We start from the raw sequence: 25,409 nt of genomic DNA, 5'->3' as shown, positions 1-25,409 counted from the left end.
ATAACATTTGAGTTACGATGAACGGGATAGTTTTCGTCGCAAGATAAACTATACCTTCTTTACATATAAAAGTATAAAAGTAACTGGTCAGTGTACAGAAGACAGATGTGAACTGTGACGTGTGCTTCCGGGGCCTGATATAGCCTATATGTAGGAATCGCCACCGGAGGGCAGTGTGATTGACACCACGGACAGTTGGGACAACCAAGTTCCCTAAGGACAGACAATGTAGACATCAATACACAGCGCCAGGACATCGGTGTAAGTGTGACCGGGATTGAAATTAAGGTGTGGACTTGCAATTCTCATATCATGTAGAGATTCTTAACATAATACATATTCACATATCACAGTCCATCAATCAAATCGCAATAATTTCATATGCAACCCCATCCTTTTCCCCCATCTCAATAAAATATTTTCTATTTGTTTATGTGCACCGTGCAGGTACACCCGGACATCGAACCCTGGACGGCTTAGTCTCCAACCGCCTATTGTTCGGCTTCAACCAAGCGGCCCAGGGGGGAAAGAGCTAGCCTGTACGGCCACAGCCTCGTGGACTTGTGTTGTTTTTCCACGTTTTCCCGGTAAGTTTACGCAGTGTTGTGGTCAGCCGAAAAACGACGAGGAAATAGCTTTTGCCCTACTACTGCGGGTGTTATCTGCAAGAGTTGCAATCTCTACTCAGTAGCTCATAACCATGCCATCTTACTCGCGCCCGGAATGGTCTTTCAAAATCAGTTGAATCCGTTACATATCGCGTTGTGACATAGACGTGTTCGTAGATTTTCTTATTCTTTATTTTAGTAAGAAATAAAGGCATGAACAATGATTTCTCCATACACACACACCGTCAATACCTCTAGCACTCCTCAAATGTTTCACGAAGGCCCACTTTGTGCCTATTTTGGATCTAGAATACGGGTTGTTTAATTCCATTGAACGGACTTAAGAGTAAGCAAGAGGGAAAGCACCGTGGTCTTGGGGTGACTTTTGCTTAACGTCGTTAGGTGGACGTGGGGGCACTGGCCCTACCAAACGTCCACATGGCCCCGGCAAACTGTTTTGTATTTGCTGGAAATTTTACTTTCATGACAAATATTGCAAAATAGTTCTTCAGTAAATTTTTCTTGCAGTTTGAAATACTGTTCTTGAATTTTCAGTAGCACGAACCCCATTTCTTTCTGAGGGTAAAAACACAGTGAAGCACAGAACAAGTCGCACATCGCCAGAAACTCGCGGGGACAAGTTTCAGGTAATTCAAACCGATGGAGTTAAATGGGGAAAAGCATAATGGAGCCCGCGCCTGGCGAGAGGTTTCCAAGAACAAACACGGTTTGATCTTTGGTTACGTTTATCAAGTGGGAGGGTTTGTGATTGGCCCACTCAAGGTTACTCCACCCTTCCTCTCCCTCGAAGCAACCCTCTCTCCTTTCCTTTTCACATGCTACCATGACATAAATAGGGACTGAAAATATATTAATATGAATGAAATAAAAACGCAATTGGCTACGGTAAATGAACATAAACCTACGATATGCAATAAATTGCATTAAATTTTGATAAAATGATTGATTGATTTGCTTTATTTTACTTCGCTTTTTGTGCCACTTTTGGTTAATTTGCGAAGATTTTTGATGATAGGATTAAATTGATCAATGGACAAACAGAAACATCCATGGCCAGGCCGGTATACGAACCTGGGACCACTGGTGTTGTAGCGCGAAGTTCTAACCACTCCGCCACGGAGCCGGCAAATTGCATTAAATTAAATACCATCTTGGCAAAATATGAAAGCACGTTGCTCCATAGATTGGCAAAGAAAATGTTTAAGTGCCCTTTTTTACAAATATAAAATGATTCATAGAGACCTACGTATATATCTCCAACAATATTCCTAATTAATGATTTTAACTATATTTCTATTTAGTTATTCGACGTCCATTTCCTGCCACTTTGGCTAATGGCGACTAAAAGGTTGTGATGATTAGATGCAATTGATGAAGGGACACTCACAAAGAATACCCATGTCCAGACCGGGATTCGAACCCTGGACACCTGGCATCGTAGCGCGTGCTAACCACTCCGCCACGGAAGTCTACATTACTCTCGTAATCACCACCATAATTGCACCATTAGTACCCATTTGTGCCACAGAAGAATGTGCAACTAATGCCTCTAAATCAACTAGTAGTATTCTCAGGTGGAGTACTAGTTTTATTTATTTACACGACAAGCCTTACACCACATGAAATATTTAAATTAAGAGTAAAAATATTAATAATAAAAATAATTCGAAAAAACAAATTATTCGTGGTTAGAATGTCAACGCGTGGGAATTTCTGGAATATACTAGGGTGATTTCCGGAAACTTCCGACATTTTGGGAACTTCGACATTTTGTAGTTGGAAACACTGTGCCTCCCAACTGCTTACAAGGAACACGTGCACGCCAGTTGCTGCGAGGCTATGGATGTGTGAAGTATTGTTTACGCCAGGTTGATGAATTACAGAAGGTACCTCATAAGTTCAGGAAAATTAAATCCAAGTACAGGTGAGTGTCAAAGTACTAACTCATAGTAGTGATATAAAAAGGCATGGTTTGAACCAGTGGCGTAGCATCCGCCCCCGCAACCCTCGCAATGCGGCGGGGGAGCCGAGCTGCAGGGGCCCCGCTATGTTCTCTCTCTCTCTGTGATCCTGAAATTTTATATAATCCCAGAAATTCAGTAGTTACTGTAGCTTATTTAAAAAATGGATTTACGAAACAGAAATTTGGTTCCCAGTAACATATCATATGAAGACGTCTGCGATAATAAGCAGTGGTGTGTTGACTCAGCCAGAGGGACCGGGGTAACTTGACATTATGAGTCTCCTCCGAAATTCAGAATTAACTTATTTGCTCATAGGTTCTCTCACCTCATACCTTTATAGCTACATGGTTTTCGTAAACGTCGTATAGTGTAGTGTAGTACAGTTGTGAATCGAAGAGAAAGATTTAGTTGTTCAACCGGTCGGTGCCTTATTGTTACACAATACCTACACAAACAAACTTCATAATTTATGACCTTTTTTATTACCATTAATATTACGTGATATTTAAAATGTAATTTCCCACCAAATATTTCCATGTGGGCTCCCCAAGCCTCAGTATGATTGACTGATTGATTGAATTGGTATTTAAGTCCACTTTATGCACAGTAAGGCTAATCGGGACTGGACCTACAGTTTAAAGTTGGATCCGAACCACTATGTGCCTCCACCGGGTATAGAACCCGCAAGCCCTTGATTAAAGCTTCAGTATGAGATTCAAATAAGATCTGAGATAAATTTCGCACATTTTCCACACCAATTACATTTTACTTCAAAGGGGCCCAGAAACTCAGGATGTTGAGCCCAGGAGCAATTTTCCTTTTGCCCTTAGGTCCAGTAGCCAGGCCCGTAGCCAGAATTGATCTCCAGAGGAGGGGGGGGTCCATTTTTCAAAAAGGTTAACAGTGTTACATTAAGGTAAATTATGTGTGTTGGGGGGAGGGGGTCATTAAGTTACATAAAGTTTAGAAATATCACACAAATACTACATTTTCTATATCTTTTAAAATATCACTTGAAGTGCTAATTCGCTGCTACTGAAATCATCCCATACTACACACTCCATAGTACGTTTGATGATACAGATATTTATATCACCCAAGAAAAGATGGGCAATATTCAATCATAGTGCCTAGCGTACATTCCACTCCCAGGCCGAAACAATAGAACTCCCCTTCGTTCCCAAAACTTGGGAGCTGTTAACCTTTGACGCAGATGCCGAGGGAATTTGCATAATGACATCAAAGTCACATATTTCTGTATAAATGGAAGGTTGCAACAGGGGCAACGAAGGTACAGATAAAGAAGCTCCCCTGTGAAGAAACTTCCCGAAGTCTAGAGAAGAGAATCTCCTAAATACTTGCCGCTACTTAGACTTCTTATAAATAAGATGAACGAATGTATTAGCTGCTGTTCATGCTCCCTGAATTTATCCTTCACCAAAGTTGAGAGCAAAATAATATCTGCTGTCTACATTTTCACTTTTCACTGCAAACAAATTACACAAAATTGTTTTACCTAATGTCAAGGGGGCTGACCTCAGTGCCATTGGGGCTCAGCCCTCTCTGGCTCCTGCTGACTACGGGCCTGCCTGTAGCCCCAATTTCGCCACGCAGGGTATACAACGTATGCAGTGGTCAAAGTGATCCAATCACTCCAATCGGCATTTCATTGAGTGACAAATTTTCAGTGAAAAAAGTCCAGGCGCTTCTTAATTTTCTATCACCCAAGACTCCTCCAGCAGATTGCAATTTACCCTTTGATATTAGGTCACCATTGACAATGTAGAGGTCCAGTTCAACCCCCATAACTGAAATGATACGTTTGCTTGAGTATATAACTCACTATTAGTATTAGAAGCATAATGTCAGCGGCTCTTTCATTGAATCTTGGCCTGGCATAGCCAGAGGATGGCTTTTGGGGCTGAAGGTGCATCCACCTGTAAGTTCAAAAAAGGAATGTTTACTATCCTTTTAAACAATTTCCCCAAACAGAAATTTTTTAAATATATGTGTATTATATGTAACCTACATTAAAAAAGAAATGTTTCGAACAAAAAAATTAAAAAGGATCACGAACAAAATAGTTGGCTGTGTGAAGCCTCCACCCTCCTTAAAAAAGAATCCTAGCTGTGCCACCGCGTTGAAGTAAGAGAAAACATTTCTTATTCCAGTTATTTATCAGAGATTCAGACAACCCCGATTTAGTTTCGACAAACTGCTAAACTGATATATAGCCTAAGTCGATGACAAAAAATGTGAAGGAAGAGTTAAAGTTAATTCATTTTACAACTGCAAGGGGGGGGGGGGGTTGTTAACTATTGTGTGTCCGTTCCACTGACTCGAATATTCCACGAGTCGCATGTTTATCCACCAGAAAATAAAAACAATTAATATCAATGTTTACAGTCGTCTTAAACTCCTATGAAGCAGAAAACAAACAGAGAAGAGATTCAGTTACCGGTAGTTCTCAATCTCTATGGAAACACAAAATGAAATAGGAGCTCAATAGTGAAAGCCGATAGTAAATATGCCAAATTCAACATCAACGCCCAACTTTCTTAGATGGTTCGATGATTTATATGCAGGTATGGCCAAACCTTCGATCGCGAGCTACCGGCAGCTCGCAGAGATATTTTTAGTGGTAAGTGAATCATTGCACACTCTCAGGAGGTGCAGGCAATGATCTTGAGGAAAACTGGCAATGTGGCCTTCATCAACATCTTCATTAAGATGTTGACTGCCCTGCCATAGGCGGCGGAATGCCATGTAGTAGGGTGGAATTAGCTAAAATGTTTCTCCAACCCGGAAATTAATACTAAAGAAAAGATTTCTTTCCCCAGGAGTGTTCCCCAATGTTAGAACAATTCAAATCCAAAATGCTAAAAGATGGAAGTCATTTTATACGAGGATCAGTCAATAATTGGTGAAATTAGCGAAAATTTTGCTCCAAGCCGGAATTAAATACTATAGAGAAGATTGTTTATAGGTATTTTCCCCAATATTATTAAAACTTAAATCCAAAATGTCAAATGATAGACGCTTGGGGAAATCATTTTATACGAGGATCAGTCAACAATTGGTGGAATGAGCGAAAAATTTGCTCTAAGCCGTAATTAAATACTATAGAGAAGATTTTTTATAGGAATCTTTCCCAATGTTATTAAAACTCAAATCCAAAATGCCAAATGATGGAAGCTTGAGGAAATCATTTTTTTACGAGAATCAGTCAACAATTGGTGGAATTAACGAAATTTTTGCTCCAAGCCGGAATTAAATACTACACAAAGAAGATGTTTGATAAGAATGTTCCATAATGTTAGGATAACTCAAATTAAAAATTCCAAAAGATGGAATTTGGGGAAATGATTCTACATACTATTTTATTTTGATTTGCTTTATTTTACTTCGCTTTTTGTGCCACTTTTGGCTAATTTGCGAAGATGGAGATGAGTGATGACATGATGAAATTGATGAATGGACACTCACAAACATCCACGCGCAGGCCGGGATTCGAACCCGGGACCCCAAGCGTCGTAGTGCGATGTACTAACCACTCCACCACGGGGGCCGGCAGAAATGATTCTACATACGAGGGTCGGTCAATAAGTATCTGCACTTTGCTGTATCTCTGGGTTGAGCACGCTACTTTCTGCGCAGGCATGTCAATGGAGTGTGTATTCGACATGTGTTTAGTGTATATTTCACCTTCACAACCATTTTTTTTTCGTTTCTTGTTGTTCTACAGGGTAAAAATGGCCGCACCCTCCAATTGTACCAAAGAAGAACAGTAATCAGTAATATCTCTTTTGTGGTCTGAAGGGTATCAAGAACCGAAATCTACCTATACAGGATTAATGTGCAGATGGTTTACCAGTTCATCGTTAGTTACTCGTGGGTTAGAATCATGGTATGGACCTGTTCCATGTGAGTAGTGGATGTGAATGTCAATTCTGCTGCTCCTTTGAGCTTGATTCTTGTCCGACCATTTTGAACTTCTCCATCCATTCGAAAGCACTTCATCGTGGTTAGAACTTCTCCATTATTGTGATGCAAGCAAGTGTATTTCGTTCCCTGGCAATCTCATCTTGTAATCTTGTCTAAGAGTTGTCAACCTTCTCTACGTGTTACGTCACACATCTTGGGATGATGACCGCATTGTTCCCTTTCGACTTTATTGTTCTCTCATTAGGTCGAAATTCGATTGTGGATGAGTTATGCATTCCTCTTCTCGTCCTTCTCAACTTCGTATCTTCAACGCTTTTCATCGAGCTGGTATTCGTCTGTGTCCCGTTGTATTTCGTTCAGGTTCCATCTCTAATTGTTTATGGAGGTACTGGGACCTTGTCATCTCTACAAAGGCAACTATTTCTTCATTAGTGCCACCAATTGCGCTCGATACCATCCCATCTATCTCACCACAGTCTCTGACGAGAGAAGGTTGACTGTCTACCGTCTTTATCCTGGTGGCACAAGGCCACAAAGGTCACTCTGTGCTTGTGCAGAGAAGATCCTCAGTACTTGGTCCCTCCTAACTTAGGAATTACCTTCATGACCCATTAACCCGTCTCTAACTTCTATGAGACACTTATGATATTTGTTATTGTTTTTTCTTTATATGGATGGGTCCATATCGGTTGAATCAATGGGTTGTGCCTTGTTGTCAATTCACACGGCCACAGCTTTACTTTACTTTCTCCTTGCTCCATTTACACGGCAGAACTTTATGCAATACTAAAGGCGCTGTACTTTGGTCAAGTTCACACTTTGCAGAGTTCTCATTTATTCAGATTCCTTCAGGGTGCTCCAGAGTCTGGAAGCACTCGCTTCCGGACACCCTATAAGTCAGTGAATTCTTCGATGGTGAGCGTCCTTCTCTGTAAGTGTGGTTGGACACTAAAGGCAACGAAACAGTTGCAGCTACTGCCAAAGTCTTCCGAAGTGATTCTTACCTTATATAGGCCAGGGACCTTCAGAATGTGTTCCGTTATTTCCTTCTTGAGATTTGGCAGGATGGGTTGATTGATTGAGTTGGTGTTTTAAGTCCACTTTATGTACAGTAAAGCTAATCGGGACTGGACCTACAGTTTAAAGTGGGATCCGAACTACTATGTGCCCCCACCGGGTATCGAACCTGCGACCCCTTGATTACAAGGCGACGACACTATAACTGCGACCTTGAGGAGACCCATTTGCCAGGATGGGGTAACAGGGAACAAGCTCCACAGTATCAATCCCGTCATTGGTGCATGACGTTCTCACATCGTCCCTCCCGCAAAGAATGGATAATACTAAGTCGGCTTCTCATTGGACATGGCCGTTTCACCCATAGTTCTCATCTCCAAAAGTTGGACCCTTCACTCTTCAGTGTATTTAATGTTATTTAAATGTTCAGCACATTATTATGTAATGCGCTGTTTATAATGTACTCAATTTTTTCTTCTTTCGCATACCTTATCGTCCATGTTGGGAGGTGATGACAATGTTTAACCAATTACTTTAGATTTCTGAGAAGCACGGATCTTTTACACTAGGTAATGTTTTAATGCTTCATTATCTTTTATATCACAACGTTCTCATGCCTTTATATTTTGTAAATTTCATAGACATAGGTGTAGCTTGGGACCTAACTTTGGGAAGCAGAATCTAATTTGAAAGTTAATTTGGAGCAGGGGAGCAGAATTAAAAAATTCTCAAGCTCATAAAAATATCTTCAAGGAGTATTTTGATAAATAACGGTTACATTTGCAAAATCATAACAATTTTGTTACTTTACTATCTCAGATTTCAGGAGGTTAACAAAAGTACCATTACGTGTAAATTTTCATAAACCTAGATATTTGAGAGGGTAGTGTCTCCTTTGCGCCCGCGACGTTAGGTCTATTAAACATTTCAAAACATTCGTGCTACAACGTGCCAGCACATAAGTTTCCACTACATGTTTTCATTTTAATACAAGGTGCCGCAAAATTCAGTTCCCCAAAACAATCACAATCGCGCTACGTTTGTCAGTTGTACACCATCTCTTCAGCCATTTCTCACAAAGCGAAACTGCAAGGCAACCTCAACCTATTAGTGATCACGAAATGTTACTATCTGTGAATTTATTTCGATCATTATTTCCTCATTCCGTCATTACTTCCATGGGTCAACTGACTTATGCGCTACCCTGTACTTCTACAATTCGGACTTTACACTCTATTATACGTATCTTCATACAGTGAAACGTAACACATTCCAGCTACTGCTACAATTTATGAATGAGAAACAACCTTTTGATAAAGCTTTGTGTTCTTCATAATATTTATGGCAAAGCCCATTTAGTCTCTATTATTGTTCCTTAGATATCTAGATTTGCCCAAGGCGTACGGTTTTAACATTCTGGCTATAAGTTGCCCTGAAGTAGATGAACACCATCTCCAAAGATCATTTCTTTAGTAATTACTTCCGGGTCATATCCTAATTCCACGCTACTAATGGGTGTAGCCCGGTCGATATTGCGAAAAGCAAAAATAACAATAATTCCCCAATTTTAGTGCGCTTATCAGCGAAGCTCAAATAAATACTCTTATGAGGACTTTTCACCCATCCGTTCGTGTCAACTATCAGTATCTCGGAAACTACTAGAGTTATAGATATGAATTTCGGTGGGCTGATAGACCTCCCGAACTCAACCCAATATAAATTACCTCGATCGGCCTGTTCGTCCAGCCGAGGGAGACAACAATTAATCTAAAGTTATCTGTCAATATTTTAGAAACTAGTAAATGTAACATTGTAAATTTTTCTAAATGTTCTAAATTTAAAGATACCTCAGATACTATTTTAATGTGACAAGATATATTTCAATTGCCCCGCCCGTTTGTCTATTAAAAAGAAATATTTAATCACATCTTAAAGTTTATATGAACTAAGAAATTATCACAAAAAATTCTGGTAGCTTGCCATGTTTTTGCAAATCTGGAAAGTACCTACACCAAATGATTTATAGTTTATAGATCTCTGATTTATAACAAAAACGAAGTTGGCATATTTTTTCACATTCAAGCTAATAAAGTGAATTAGGTGATACGTGTGATAGTAAATACTAAATTGAGTAGAATATTTATCTCTTATTGGTGATATGCGAAAGAAATGAAAGTACACGGATATACCAAAAAACGATCTAAAAATCCATCTTAAAGGACACCCTTGCCTGGTCTCCTGTTCAAAGCGTCAGCTTTAACATGTGGAAATAAATAAAAATTTTAAAAAAACATACTGATCATCTCTTCACCTCCTTTTACCCACAAATCAATGTTGTTACAGCTTAGCAAGGTGTTGTCATGCTGCGAGTTAAAACCTGCAACTACATCGATTCGACTTGATTTTTTTAAATTTGTTTTTTGTTATTTAATGTCGCTTTCTTGCAACTTTTGGCTAATCGCGAAGACGAGGATGAGTGATGAGATGATGAAATTGATGAATGAACACTTACAAAGAATACCCCGTCCGAGATTCGAACCCGGAACCGTTGGCGTCAGTGTGCTTTGCTAACTACTTCGCCACGGAGGCTGGCTACGTCGATTCCACTTTACATATACACATAGGGTAACTTAGGGAGAATCGGGTCACAAAGTGAATCGTGTCACTTTTGAAATTCTGTCTTCCTTCACAAAACCAAACGAACTGAAGGAAATATTTCGATCTGGCAGTGAAGTTTGGAATCTGTTGAACGTAGAAATTACCAAGAAGTAGTGTATTTGGAGCTGCCAAAAACTACAAATAATACTCGTGTTACATGTAAGTAGACGAGGAAAAGAGTGCTTTAAAAATGACTCTTTGTATTTATTTCCGTTGTACTCGTACTGTACTACAAGCAATATTTTAAAGACCATTTGTGAATTACATGGTATTTCGTTGTTGTATAAGATTTCCGCCATCTTTGTCGTTGATACAGTGTATCCAACTGATGAAAAGAAAAATGTTGCACTTTAGGGTCACGAAAATCGGGTAAATAGGATCAATACATTATATGCCCATTTCCCTGAAAGAGGATTCTAAATTAATTTGTCTCCTACAGATGGGGAAATAAACAAAGAAATCGTCAACTTCGTGGAATGAGGAGGACATGCAGAATGCGATAAAGGCATTTAAGGAAGTTATGAACCAACGACATGCCGCAGAACTCTCTGGTGTTCCTTATTTATATCTCCAAAGAAGAATATAGAGTGGACAGGACAAATTCCTGAGGAAAAAGGAGATAAGCTACTTTGAACGTGGAGCAGGATGCGCTGGTATCGCAGTTACTCAAACTTATGTTCTTGTGTTTTTTGCCTCGACCCCAGTGATGTGAGAAATGTTGCGTTCGAATTTGTCAAGTCGCTCGCACGCTCTAATCATCATCATCATCATGTTCAGAGTTGGAAAACGTAAGTGATGAAGGAAACGATACTGTTTGTGAGTCCTATTATATGAAGTACTAATACAACCCTATTTCTGTGACATTGGTTGATTGGGTACAGTGGCAAGAAAATCTGAACATGGTTATCACAGGAAATGTGTGACTGCACAAGGAAGAATAAAGTTTATTTGTGGAAAATGTTCAAGCAAAAGATAAGGTCCTACACTTTGAACATAAGGTTTGTAATGGAAATTAAAGACTAAATAATACATATTTCAACGTTAGGTAACTGACCTATTCACCCTTATATGTGATCCAATTCACCCGAACTCTTAAGGGTGATGAAGAGTTGAAGTTTAAATGCTACGAGCAAAAAAATAAGAGAACTTAACAAAATAATTAGTTACTGGAAACTATAGTTAAAGGATCGCTTCATTACCACATTCCCGATAATTTTAAATTTGAATGAAACTATAGGAAATATTTATATTGTTTGGTTTTTGAACCGATTCACCGTAAGTTACCCTACATATGTATGTAGAGGTGTTTGTTTGTGTGTGTGTGTGTGGATGTGTGTGGGTGTGTGTGTGTGTGTGTGTGTGTGTGTGTGTGTGTGTGTGAAATTCAGGTCGCCCACTCTTCAGTTTCACATAATTTGAAACACTATGAAAAGCTTCCTGGCATTTCCCTTGTGACCATTCTTCCTTTCAGATATTCTACCCAGTACGTAGAAGCGGTCAAATCCTTCTATTAACTACAACCCAGCATTTATTGTAAGTCCATGCGGAAATAATGTCGACTCCTCCTCCCTCCACCCATAGAAGGAGAGGCAATAGGAAAACTTTTCATATACCTCCAGAAAATATCGATCAACTCTCAAGAATAAACTTTTCAAAGAGCATCGAAAGGGAAATCGCCACTGCACAGCTTGGGAGCGGAGGTAGAAGTCCCTTTTGCAGACAAACCGTATCTGTATTCCATCCATTCACTTTCTTTCCTCTTCCATTCCTTCTATGGGGGAAGTTACCGAGGAAGCGGGAGGACGGAGGGGTTAAGCAATCAAAGGCCCATGCAAGCTTTTCTGATTTATAAGGCATCAGAATGTCAATCGTCTGCCTGGATGTGGACTTTTGAAGGAAAATAGAACGTATTTACTTCCTCGGCCCTTGGTGGTCCCGAGAATTTCTTGAACGGTCCATTCCTTCCGCACTGGCAACATGCCCGCAATCTTTCCTCCTCTTCAATCTAATAACTTAGGTTATCACTCAAGTGAAAGATTTCTTGGAGTGGAGAGAGAGAGAGGAAGCTCTTACGATGAGTCAACCGAGGTTTCCTTCTTTAAATATTTTACCATGAGTCAGTTTCCTCAGTCATCGGGCAGCTCAAGGAAAAGCCGAGTCGTTCGCAATCCGTATCGCCGTCATTATCACGCAGTTTTATACCAAATCTATGCACCTCGACGAAAAACGAATCATTTGATCTGTAACACACAACCTTAACTGCATTTATTTTATGTACTATTACGAAGACTATCGTGGTGGAATCCGATCACTGGATAACTTTTTACGAATTGGTCTCGAGATGTAGAATACGAATCAAAATGTCCTCAGTAACGAGATATGCGTTAGCCTCTCCGATAGCAAAGTGGTAGCATCGTCGCATTGTAATCAAGTGGTCCCGGGTTCGATACCCGGTGGAGGCACATAGTTGTTCGGATCCCACTTGAAACTGTAGGTCCAGTCTCGATTTGCCTTACTGTGCATAAAGTGGACTTCAAAAGCTAACTCAATCAATATGTGCGTGTATTTGTTCACCTTTAAGCTACATTCCCTGACTTTAAAAATGAAAAAAACAAAAACTTTTGTGTATTAATTTGTATTTTTGTGGTTATAAGTCATTTTTCTATTAGTAACATTTGAATTTTTGTTTTTAAGTTCACTTTATGCACAGAGAGGCTTTTCGGGACTGGACCTACAGTTTATAGTAGGTACCGATCCACTGTGCAATGTGCCTCCTCCAGGTATCGAACCCGGGACTATAGTGGAACCACAAGCAAAAAAAAAAAAACTGCGCAGACCCGCGACTCCTGTGCACCGTACTCCCGCGTGGAGAGGAGGGGCAGACTAGTGCATGCTTCCTTATGGCCAGAGTTGAAAGGAAGAAGGGGGAGATGGAAGGAGACTTTTCGCCAAAGGATCTTTTGTTTGTGGCCGCTCTATACTACGACATCGCGGAGGCCTAGTTTTTCTAATCGTCCATACCAATCGCGACGTATGATAAAGTAATTGGTGGTGAACCCATTCGATCCTAGAGCCATTGGTTACATTGCTCACTACGCAAAAAAAAAAACAAAAAAAAAAAAAAAACTGCCACCGTACTACATTGTATGTGTATGAGAGAGAGAGAGAGAGAGAGAGGGTAATGCTAACATGATGAGTGTGGTGAATAATGAACACAGTTATATTACTCGGAGAGAGAGACATAAGGCAAGAGAATCTCTACAGCAATCTTACAAATAAATGAATCTCAATTGTTCAATAAAACTCGACACATATTTTATGGGGAGAATTCCTAAGAGAAAACGGCATGACAGCTAATACTTAAGAACACAGACTTCCTCGCTGTGCGAGGAATTGGAAGAAGGAAGGAGGGACGATTCACCCTTGCTCCAGTCTGAAATGCCGCCGAAGTTGCTGTCGTGGGACAAATCAAATGTCACATCGTGGAAACGAAGGAGGGAAGTCAATAACGTGGCTTCACAGATGAGCGGCATTTCGCAATAAGGTGGCGGGATCTCTCGGCTTTTCCACATCCCAAATCCAAAGACACAAAGCTTGATAAGCCAGAGTTACATCGACTTCAATAGCGCCATCATCAATAACTGGGGGTCGTGGAATCGTATTTCTTCTGCTGATGCAAAGACATTTTTTTTCATTACAAGGCGTGCACAGCGACTGTGATAAGATGGTACAAATTCTGTATCCTATATGTCAATACGGACGTGAAGAGTTACTGCTATGAATAATAAACGAGTTCCGTTTATTGTGTAATCCGATATACCCCATTAGTACTCATTAGAACATGGCTTGATTTGATTTGGTTTGATTTGGTGTTTTTAAGTCCACTTTGTGCACAGTATGGCTAATCGGACCTACAGTTTAAAGTGGGATCCGAACCACTTGTGCCTCCACCGGGTATCGAACCCGGGACCCCTTGATTACAAGGCAATGACGCTACCACTGCGCCATGGGAGAGGCCAATTTTAGAACATGGAATATGCATTATTATAATTCTAAACATGATATTAATTTCTTAAATATGCTTAAACGTATGTTGAATTATCCTTTTAATTCCTCAATTGAAAAATAGACAAGCTAATTATACTTTTCCCAGCTGTTGCTGACAAGTACCGCTACAATCGGACCGTTTGCAAGGGTTTTGCCGGAGTTTCATTACAATGGATTAAAAAATAAACAAACAATACTCTGCCTTTTGCTGAAATTTAATGAAACCTTCAGTAACTTTTGAAAAACATATCTTTAGTTCCTCACAGTACTATTACGTAAAGGGAAGCAACTTTTGCTTTTGAATTATTGAGTGGGGACGTAGATCTGAAAGCTCCAATGTCGTTCTGAATTAATGGTGGTCTGGGGGAGGGGCTATTGAAAGTTGGGAGGAGGATTATTTCTAGCACGTTCAACTATACTACAAGATCTTCAATTATAAACTAAGCTGATTATTACTGAATCAGTTCAGAACTCTTAAAAATTTGATTTCACATTAAACAATTGTTTTTTGTGCTGTTGATCAGAGCCTGACCGACCCCCAGGCAAAATCGCCCAGCCTCCGTCATACACACCCTAGCCATAAGAACACCCAACCTACATCTAAAACTGTGATTTTTTGCATTAGTAATAGAAATAAAAGCTGTAGAACAAAGAAAATGCAAAAGGCATACCATCAATGTGGATTCGCTGATTTGAGTAAAATGGGAGGGCGAAGCTGAAAATTTCCAAACCCAAAAGCCAAGGAAAAAGCTCGTTTTTTTTCGACCACTTCTAACTTTAGTCAAAACGTCGAATGAACATACAGTATATAAAAAAATCATGTAACAGAACGGACAATCTGCAAAAATGTAATGTTTAATCTCGACTATATATTTTTTTAAAAAAATCCGCATGCACGCCGTAGTGTTGTCATCGTGCATGAAATAATTTGAACTCAACCAGGATCACAAATTTTATATTTCCACCCGACCATTTCGAAATCAGTCACAATTTTCCAGGACATTTTGGTAAAGTTTTTTGAATAAGTCACTGAAACGTAGGTCCCGATATTATATTAAATGCACATCAGCGTACCCCATAGAATTTCTATCTTTACGTAACAAGACATTACATGGTAACTAATACTGAAAACAAACTGCTAACACCCTGAAGATGGAGACAGGTAAGGTGTCCGAAACGTCGAAATAAAAACAATAACACTGGTTAAAAAATCCAATCTTATTCAGCACAAGTCAAAAGTTACTAATCACCTACAAAAAAGTGTAAATACGTTGCTCAAAACTAAGCGGATGACATCTACTAAGAGGATGAAATTCGTAACCAAATATGAAGTGTTCAAATTATCAATAATAATAATAATAATGATAATAATACTGGAGATGATTTTAAGTAATATAGAAATATTACTCACGAATTTGTAAACTCAGACAGAATACTGCTGAAGACGCCATTACTTCTTGCATGGTTCATCTGCTGCACCATCAACTTCTTGAAATTTCTACAAAGAAAGAAAAATATTTAAATAGAATAAAAATAATGAGCACATAAGTTAATATAAGCATAACAGTACCGCAATTAATTCCAATTTAACCCAGGAGTATGCGGAGACAAATAATTTCAATAAAAGTGTTTCTTGCACTGGGTACAATAGCAATACTTTACAAAATTAAAATCCGATTTATCCAAGCTCATATTTGTCTACATTTCCATAAATTAAGTAATAAATTTTCCTCAATTTTAGGGCATAACTCGTGTTGTGTCTGTAATGAAATCGTTTTAGTGTAGTGTATGTATGGAATATTGGGTCGTTGGGTCGAAATAGGGACAATGAACCAACACTATGGCCAATATATCTGCAGCAAATTTAGTTTCAAAATAAAAATCATTAGCAGTTAGACAGTACTGCGCTGATCTAGTGTTGCATTTGAGCGAAATCTATAAAATCAACGCATTTCAACCTAACTAACTAACTAACTCTCTAGCCTTCTTAAACTCGAAGGTTCATGGCTGCAGCAACACAGGCCTTCCATCTGTCCCTATCTTGAGCAAGATCTATATACTCTTTCCCATCCCTACCGATTTCCTTTAGGTCCATCTCAACGTTGTCCCTCCATCTTCGTCTTGGCCTTCCTACAGGTCTCTTACCATCTGGTTTCCCAACAAGAATCCTGTAAACTCCTCTTTCCTCTCCCATTCGTGCCACATGGCCTGCCCACCTAAGTCTTCTTGATTTAATTATTCTAATAATATCTGGACATGAGTACAAATTATGTAGTTCTAAATTATGTAACCTTCTTCACTCACCTGTCTCCTCATCCCTTTTAGGTCCAAAGATTTTCCTAAGGATCTTATTTTCAAATACTCTCAATTTATGTTCCTCTTTCAATGTAAGGGACCAAGTTTCACACCCATATAATACTACAGGCAAAATTACTGTTTTGTATATTTTAACTTTTAGTTTCTTAGATATTAAACGAGAACATAAAAGTTTATGAAGAGAGAAGTAACATGCATTTCCTGAATTGAGCCTACTTTTCATTTCCTCTTTAATAGAATTTTCATTTGTTAATATTACTCCTAAGTATTTGAATTTGGAAACTGGTTCAAACGAGTTGTTATCAATAATTAGATTTTGATTATTACCTAACACTTGGTTTCGCCCTGTAAGCATATATTTAGTTTTCTCTTTGTTAACTTCCAAACCTATCTCTTTAGCAGTTTTGAAAAATATTTTAGCATTATTCTTAATTGTATTCACATCATCCCCCAGTAAGTCTACATCATCTGCATATGCTAACAACTGAGTCACACCATTTAATTTTAGTCCTTCTTTAGTTTCTCTTACCTTCCTTACAGCATATTCTAAGGCAAAATTAAAGAGCAATGGAGATAATGCATCTCCTTGTTTTAACCCATCATGAATTGTAAATTTGTCAGACACATTATTACCCACACGAATTTTACTTTCTGTTTCACTGGTGCATATTTTTATCATACTAACAAGCTTCTTAGGTATTCCAAACTCTACTAATATATTATATAATTTATCTCTTTTGACCGAATCATATGCTTTTTTGAAATCAATGAATAGCTGATGGACATTTTGATTATATTCCCACTTTTTTTCAAGTGTCTGTCTGATGTGAAAAATTTGATCTGTAGTTGATCTGTTACGTTTAAATCCACATTGATAATCACCTATAATTTCATTAGCATATGGGGTTATCTTGTTAAAAGAATGTTAGACAATATTTTGTATGTTGTTGAGAGTAGAGAAATTCCACGGTAATTACTGCAGTTCATTTTATCACCTTTTTTAAACACAGGAACAATTATGGATTCTTTCCACTGTTGAGGGATTTCTTCTTTATTCCATATTAAACAAATTAATTTATGAATTTGACATATTAATGAATTTCCACCATATTTAATTAACTCAGCTGGTATTAAATCAATGCCAGGTGCTTTGTTATTCTTTAGCCTTTTAATAGCATCTTTAACTTCAGTCAAGTTAGGTTCTGGAACTAAAGGTTCTGCTGTGTGGACTTCATTTACTTCTGATTTATCTCCTACATGGACATTTAAAAGGTCATTAAAGTAGTTCTTCCATCTATTTAGAATATCGCTTGGGTCAGCTAGAAAATCACCGTCTTTATCTTTTATCAAGTTTACTTTAGGTTGCCACCCCTTTCTAAATTCATTTACACCTTTATATAAATCTCTGATATTTTTATTTTTGCTGTTTATTTCAATTTCGTTAATTTTGCTTTTCAAGTAATCTCTTTTTTTACTTCTAAACGTGCGGTTAACTTCTCGCTTTATTCTATTATAATTGCTTAGATTTGTATCATCAGAGTTATTTAACCACCTAAGTCTAGCCTGATTTCTTATTTCTATTAGATTATGACATTCAATATCAAACCATGGCTTACTTTTTCTCGGTTTATGGTATCCTATACTTTCTTTAGCTGCTGATTCTATTGCATTACGTATGTGCTCCCAATTCTTATTTACGTCTGTTTCATTTATATTTTCATCATCATTTAAATCCTGCAAAACATCAAATCTATTTGACAGTTTAATTTGGTAATCTTTCTTAATTCTTTCATCAGCAAACTTTCCTGTATCAAATTTTATAACTTTTAGATTTTGTTGCTTATGATTTATCACTGAGAGTCTTTGTCTTAATTTAGCAATTACTAAATAATGGTCACTGGCACAGTCAGCACCTCTATGTGTACGAACGTCAATTATACTAGTATGCCTTCTCTTATCAATGAGAATATGATCTATCTGATTATGAGTTTTACCATCTGGAGAAGACCAGGTATATTTATGGATATCTTTATGTTTAAAAGTGGTACTTTTCACGTCGATTTTTCCTATTTTGATGTTTTGTGAGCCCCCAAAATTGCGCTGATAGAATTAAAATCTCTCTCTCTCTCTCTCTCTATCTTTCTATCTATCTCTGCACAACATTTTTAGACCTTAACAAACAAAACAAATGCAACTTTAAGGAATCCGCTGCACAGTAATGCTGTAATAAACACATTGAAATATAGTACTTGGTTGAGGACGTGCGGGGAAGTCGATCACTAACACTGCGATCACCGGTAAATTCACAGGTTACTAGCTAACGTCTTTGTGGACTACATAGTCTTTTATTACATTTGAACAAAAATCAGGCAATGAGTTTCAAGATGGCGGAGTTTTAACCTACAAAACTAAGGAAAATACAAAATGTGCAGGTGATGCGTGGTAGATATATTTTAGCTTTATTTACTTCTGGGATATCGAACTTTCGACACACACTGAACTCTCGCTTGTTTCAATGACGTACGTGCAGACACCGGCAAAAAAAGGGACACCTAGATCCTGAAATGCTCGCTAGCCCGCATGGCTTTATGTGTGTTGCCTAACTCGACGGCGAAGTGAGAAGTTTGTTAAGAAGCGTTCTTTTTACACTCAAGTGAGAAACTTAATATGCAGTGTTTCCAACGCCACGCAATAGTCGTAAAATATTGCATATTAGGTATCTCACTTGAGTGTAAAAAGAATGCTTCTTAACGACCTTCTTACATCGCCATTGAGTTAGGCAACACACATAACGCCATGCGGGCTAGCGAGCATTTCAGGATCTAGGTGTCCCATTTTTTTTGCCGGTGCCTGTACATAAACAGTCAGATTGAGATAATTTCAATCACTTCAGATTAGTATTGTATCTGTCTACCGAGTTATATGTTTCCCTCTTCAGTACTTTGTGAGAAAACGATATACGAGATGATTGGTTTCAATGGTTGACTACTTGGTCGAGTTCTGAACAGGGTATAGCTTCATTCATTCATCCCCATTCTGATCGTTGAAAAACGACGTTTAAAGAATTGAATTTATTATGTTCAGAAACATATTATCCATAATGATAATTTAACTTAGTTCAATAAGAATTTTATAGCGCCAAAAACAGATGTATAGAAAAAATATAGCATTATGTAAGGTATTATTCTTATACCAAGGACGATACAAAATATAAATTAATAATACATCTTATCTTAGAGAGCTTTAAGAGGAGTAAGTATTTTGTTAATATTTAATGCTAAACACACACACACATACCGGAAAATGAAAATACAGCTGAAATAAATAGCAAATACCATTAATTTTATAAAGTAGATACCACTACAGTATAACAAGTGATGACCCGCACCTTTACAGACTCTATAGTGAAGGTCTGTTTCCAGTTATACTAACAGTGAAATTATGTATATTTTGTATGTATAATGTATATATACTTTTAAAAAAGGCAAACATAGTCTAAAATCTTCATCAGGAACAGTGCAAAAGGCCCGCACTTTTCAAAAACCTAAAAACATTTGCTAAAAATCTGCCTATTCAATGCATATACGCCGTGAATATTACATTCTGTTCAGTTGGTAATGTATGTTTATTTTAAGCAATACATTTCTGTGCTAAAATCAGTTAATTATTCGTTTCTCCCGCCCAAAAATGTCATTAACAATAATAATAATAATAATAATAAAAAAGCGCTCCACTCAGTTGACAGACCTGAAAACCCACCAAAATCATTTGCAAAGAAACATATGGAACGTAGCCTAATCTGCACAAGCAGCATTTCTACTGTATTCCTTCGAAAATGACAATAAGACCAGCTCCCATTAAACATTAACTCTGCGTTTGCTATTCCTGTGTGATAAAAGTGCATCGTTCTGTGTTTTTCTCTGGCGGCAAGGCCTCACAGATGTTTTAATTGCGCTGCCGAAAGTCGTGAGGCAAAAGAACTGATACATGTGACCTCTGCCGGTGCTGAAAAGAAGCCAACGATCGATACAGCTGCTTTCCGTGTGGCGAGGAACGATCTCGGCTGCCTTACCACAATTCTCTAAAAATCGAGTTAGTTCTCTCCTGTCACGAATAAATCCTTGGAAATTAACGGATGGCAACGTTCCTTTATTTACACGCAAATAAATCACATCGCGAATTCTCTAAGGGGCGGAGATAAAAATGGGAGGTTTGCAAATCTTGAATTTACCTTAAAGTATACAGATAGGCCAAAAATATCGTTTTATCGTGGTATAGAAGTGTACTTTACTTAAATCTGGTTACGTGTACATACAGAGAGACGAGACATGCGAGTTTTATTGGCATCTGAAGCTGAAAAAAAAATTCGTGCACTCTTAAGATAGAGTAACATACGTAATTATATATTAGTTTGCACGTACAAATATACGACATCATTGCGTTTCAAATATGTATACTCTCTCTCTCCAAGATTTTCCTCTAATCTCTTTCCCTCTTTGTTTTTCCCCTCTATCTCTGTTTCTATTTTCTTCCATTTTTCTCTTATCATTCCTTTTCTCAACCTGTTTCATGTTGTTCCTTATCCATAAACATATATTTCCTCTGCCTTTCCTATCTGTATCCAATTTATCTCGCATCTACATTTCGCTTTTCTTCGAAGGATACTTCTTTCAAGAAAGTGTTTACCCATGTGCAATACATTCTAAGCAAGTTCTTTCATGTAATACATAGGATATAGTACATATGCGGCAATAAGCCACTCAAAGTGAATAAAAATAACATTTGTAAAACATATGTGAAATAATTTATAAAACAAATTAACATGCCTGTATTTATACTCTCTGCCTGTAGTATTATATTGATGTGAAACTTGGTCCCTTACATTAAAAGAGGGACAAAAATTTGAAAATAAAATCCTTAGAAAAATATTTGGAATTAAAAGGGATAAGGAGACAGGTGAGAAGTGGACAGTGGAGAAGGTTACATAAATTAGAACTGCATAATTTGTATTCATGAACAAATATTATTAGAATAATTAAATCAAGAAGACTTAAGTGGGCAGGTCATGTGGTACGAATGGGAGAGAAAAGAAGACTTTAAAAGATTCTTGTTGGGAAACCTGATGGTAAGAGACCTGCAGGAAGGCCAAGACGAAGATGGAGGGATAACTTTGAGATGGATCTAAAGTAAATCGGTAAGAATGGAAAAGATTGGATTGATCCTGCCCAGGATAGGGACAGGTGGAAGGCCTGTGTTGCTGCAGCCACAAACTTTCGGGTTTAAGAAGGCTAGAGAGTTAGTTAGTTTTAGACCACTAATATAAAGTGTTCAACACAGAGAAAATAGGAATATTTTTTAATTATGAACAGCAAATTCGCAGCATACTTAAATATTCGATTCTATCTTCTCTATCATTAATTTCAAATAACCCCTTTTATTTCAAAATTAAATAGCGGCTAGGAAAGAGAATAACATGTATTTCCATTTGAGAAATGTACAAGCCAAATGATTCGAATCGGGTATCTTGCATTTTCAGTCCTTTAGATTTGGTGAGAATTCAAGGAAGAAACCTGGCGTGGAGATTTAAAATTCTTTTCTTGCTGAACGTATTGTGGTAGATCCTTCTCTCCACTGCTTCTTTTTCTTCCTTCGGCCTCCAATCCCGTAATCCTCTACACATTTTAAGAAGAAATCTGCAGAACGTAGAAGAGAAATCTCGTCTTGAGGACTACAACTTTTCAACCGTTCGAGTTGCAACTCAGCTTTCGGGAGGGTGAATCTGGTTCGCGTACTTTATCGCTCTGAAATCCGATAATAAATTAAGGCCGAAAGCGATCGAAATTGCAGTTCTTTCAAAGCGGCTCCCTCCTACACTAACAAGTATAGTTTTGTTCACTGCAGATAGGCTTCTCCACAATCTTGCACACCGAAATGGTTTCCTCTCTTTTACAAATGGATGCAATCCTTCAAACCGGCATTCCAGAAAATGAGAATTTTGAAGTATTAGATGTCCCTTTTGCTTTTAGTGCCAAGTAAGAGGTGCAACTTATCATTTCTAAATATGATCACGATAAAATTAAGTAGCTGAATTTCACAGATCGAATCGCAATCTTCGAACTCTAATATCTCAGCTTGTTCTCTGAAAACAAGGGAAATTAAGATGCAACAAATCTGTAACTGTCTCTAATTCTTGTTGCCAAGTTAGTCCATGATCGCTTACTTACATTTTAAGACATGTGCGGGCCTCTTGTTTAACAACTGTTGTTGATAGTGCTGATGTTACATACCTAGAACCACCACCAAAGAGACATGTAAACATTACCACTAAACACAAAGAATTGACGCCACAAACATACTGAAATAATTTCATGGTAACTTGTGTGTACATTAAACAAAAAAAATGGCGAATGTGGTAATGACTATAAATACAGTAACGAATTTCTGATTTGACTTTCCAAAGTATATTATGTTATAATAAGATTGCAAGTACAGGGAGGTCACAAAGTTGGCGTATCCCCCCTTCCTTGTATTTTCGACACTACGATGGTTATGGTTGAATGCTTGATATGAGCACATACCTGATGGTTTAAGTGTCCGGAACATCGGTATGGAGACAGTCTTTTTCGTAGCATGGCTGAACTCTGCACCACATTGTGGCACACTTCGCGATGCAAGTGTGAATAAGACCTTTTTCCGGGCGGTGTCGTGCCCCTTAATACCGTTCTGAAGGGCCTCCAAGAAGTTCCAGAGGTGGTTAACCAATGATACAGGTATGTGTTCATATCAAGTAATCCGATTATTAACATCGTAGTGTCGAAAATAAAGGGGAGTACGGTCACTTTGTGACCACCCTGTACATTGTTTACAGTAAAATTCAGTCAAAAGAGATGGTAAAAAAACGTATTCAAAATGAAGTGTCCATATCGGATTTTGTCTCAGCCTACATGTCAAACATCAACAACAATAAATTTTATTGGACTTACAGCTTACATGTGGGTGTTTACGCCAAGCTACATGTCAATTATATTTGCAAATCTCGTTGCAAGGTGCCTTGTGGTACTTTTGTGCTGATCACGGGTGCCCACAGGGGGGATTATGGCGCAGGTTCCGCCATACAGATTTTTTGGGGGGATTTCCCCTTCAAATAATATAAAATTTAACATTTATATATTTTTCCAAATATGTAAAAATTTTACACCTTACGTAAATGAGCAATATTTAGTCCATTAGATGAAGAAAAGAAAGTGTTTAAGGGTATAATCGAAGAGGGGGGTGGAGAAATATCCCACTCTTACATATATTAGGCCTTAATTGACACGTGGGTTCTGGAGGGGATTCTGAATTAAACTTGGGGGGGGGAGCAGTATCCAACTCTAGGTTTGAGATTATGGCGGATATTTTAGTTAGAGGGGAACTGAACATTAAATTGAAGGGGTATTTAATTCTTGTGTGTTACTGTTGTCTTAAACTGTTGCGGAAACTCTGGTGTGGAGACTGAGAATTAATTTTTTGGAGGAGGCAATATCCACTCTTCACTATCAACAGTAAGTCTAAAATTGTAATGGAAATTTTGGTGGTACGATTGAGTATTAAATTTAAAGGGGGAGATAAAAAGCTCTTGATAAAGTGTTAAATCTTAGATTGTTAAGGGATTTCTGTAGTGGAGAGAGAGTTCGAACATTACATTTTGGAGACCGTATTTAGCGATATGGTATCCACACGTTTTCGGCGCCGAAAGTGCGAAAAGAGAAGCTGGAAAAGAGTAAATATAGTAAATATAGCGGTATCCTAAGAAAGTTTTGACACCCCATTAAATTAATATTCTTCAAAGCCTGCAAAGAAATGGATGTAAAAAATGCTGTTGCTAGGATGCGTGTTTGGCGCTTTAATGAGGTGAAGGTGAAGCTTTTATACTATAGCTGCATTACAAGACAAGCGATATTCTCGATTATAATGAACGATTTTAGGGGTGGTCTTGAGTGATGGGCACTTCTGTTTAGGGGGGAAGGGCAGATCAAATATAGTGTTTAATAAAGCTAAGAAAACTTTACTTTCGGTAGACACGTTGTTGTAATTAAATACTTTGTGGGAATTACGATATGGTTTTGGGGCGCGAATGATATGATTTGAGGGGGACACATGACATGATTTGAGGGGGATGCGCCATTGGCCTTGGGGGAGCGGGGGATGGACACCCCTGGTGCTGATGACGGAAGTATCCGAGGTTCACGTTGTTACATTACGGCTAAAACACGTACAACCACAGTAACAATCTAATGATGAATCAGCAGCGAATATACTGCCCTGTTCACAATTGCAAACCATTACATGTGTATCCGGTGCATAGATAAACACAGTCGCCGAAGAGCTTGTTTTACTACTACTTATATCACTGCATTTTCAACCATTTTTGCCACTTGCCTCATAATGCACTGAATATACATTATATTATGTGTTGCTTACCTTTGGAATTGTGAGTTCTTTTATTTCTATTTTGTCATCTGTTCAGTGTGTCACAGACAACTGTTATCAGAAGGACGAAGTGGATAGACTAAATTGTAGATGCCAACTTGGTAACTAGATTTGCAAATATTTGACGTGTAAGCTGAGACAAAATTCGATATGGCCACTTCCACTTGAATTCTATTTTCTTTCTACCATTTTTCGCATCGTTTGATTACTTCCTACAGAACGTGTTTTCTTGTTTTGTTTTACGGTACATAATGTGGCTGATTGTAGGTATGTAATTTTTAACAGAATATGTGTGTTCTTGGCAACCCTGGAACGCATCGCTTCACGATGGGATATGACGGCACAAATGCAATCAAATGTT

The 25,409-nt window shown here is 38.1% G+C and overlaps 1 protein-coding gene across 12 annotated transcripts in view; it reads right to left on the bottom strand.

The window, feature by feature from the left end:
• Nucleotides 1–25,409, bottom strand: part of Camta (Calmodulin-binding transcription activator) — an 816,835-nt gene that overhangs the window by 687,028 nt on the left and 104,398 nt on the right. For all 12 annotated transcript variants that reach the window (XR_014441594.1, XM_083120430.1, XM_083120424.1 and 9 more), the window contains exon 2: nt 15,672–15,758. Coding sequence is in view for 11 of the 12 variants with exons in the window: in XM_083120430.1 (XP_082976556.1) it covers nt 15,672–15,723 (52 nt within the window). In the remaining variant the exon portion in view is untranslated. The remainder of the gene's footprint in view (nt 1–15,671; nt 15,759–25,409) is intronic.

Source organism: Lepisma saccharinum, chromosome 4, assembly GCF_977018435.1.
Source record: "Lepisma saccharinum chromosome 4, izLepSacc3.1, whole genome shotgun sequence".
NCBI lineage: Eukaryota > Metazoa > Arthropoda > Insecta > Zygentoma > Lepismatidae > Lepisma > Lepisma saccharinum.
The sequence above is the reverse complement of the archived record's forward strand: the minus strand, read 5'-3'. Positions and strand labels throughout refer to the sequence as shown.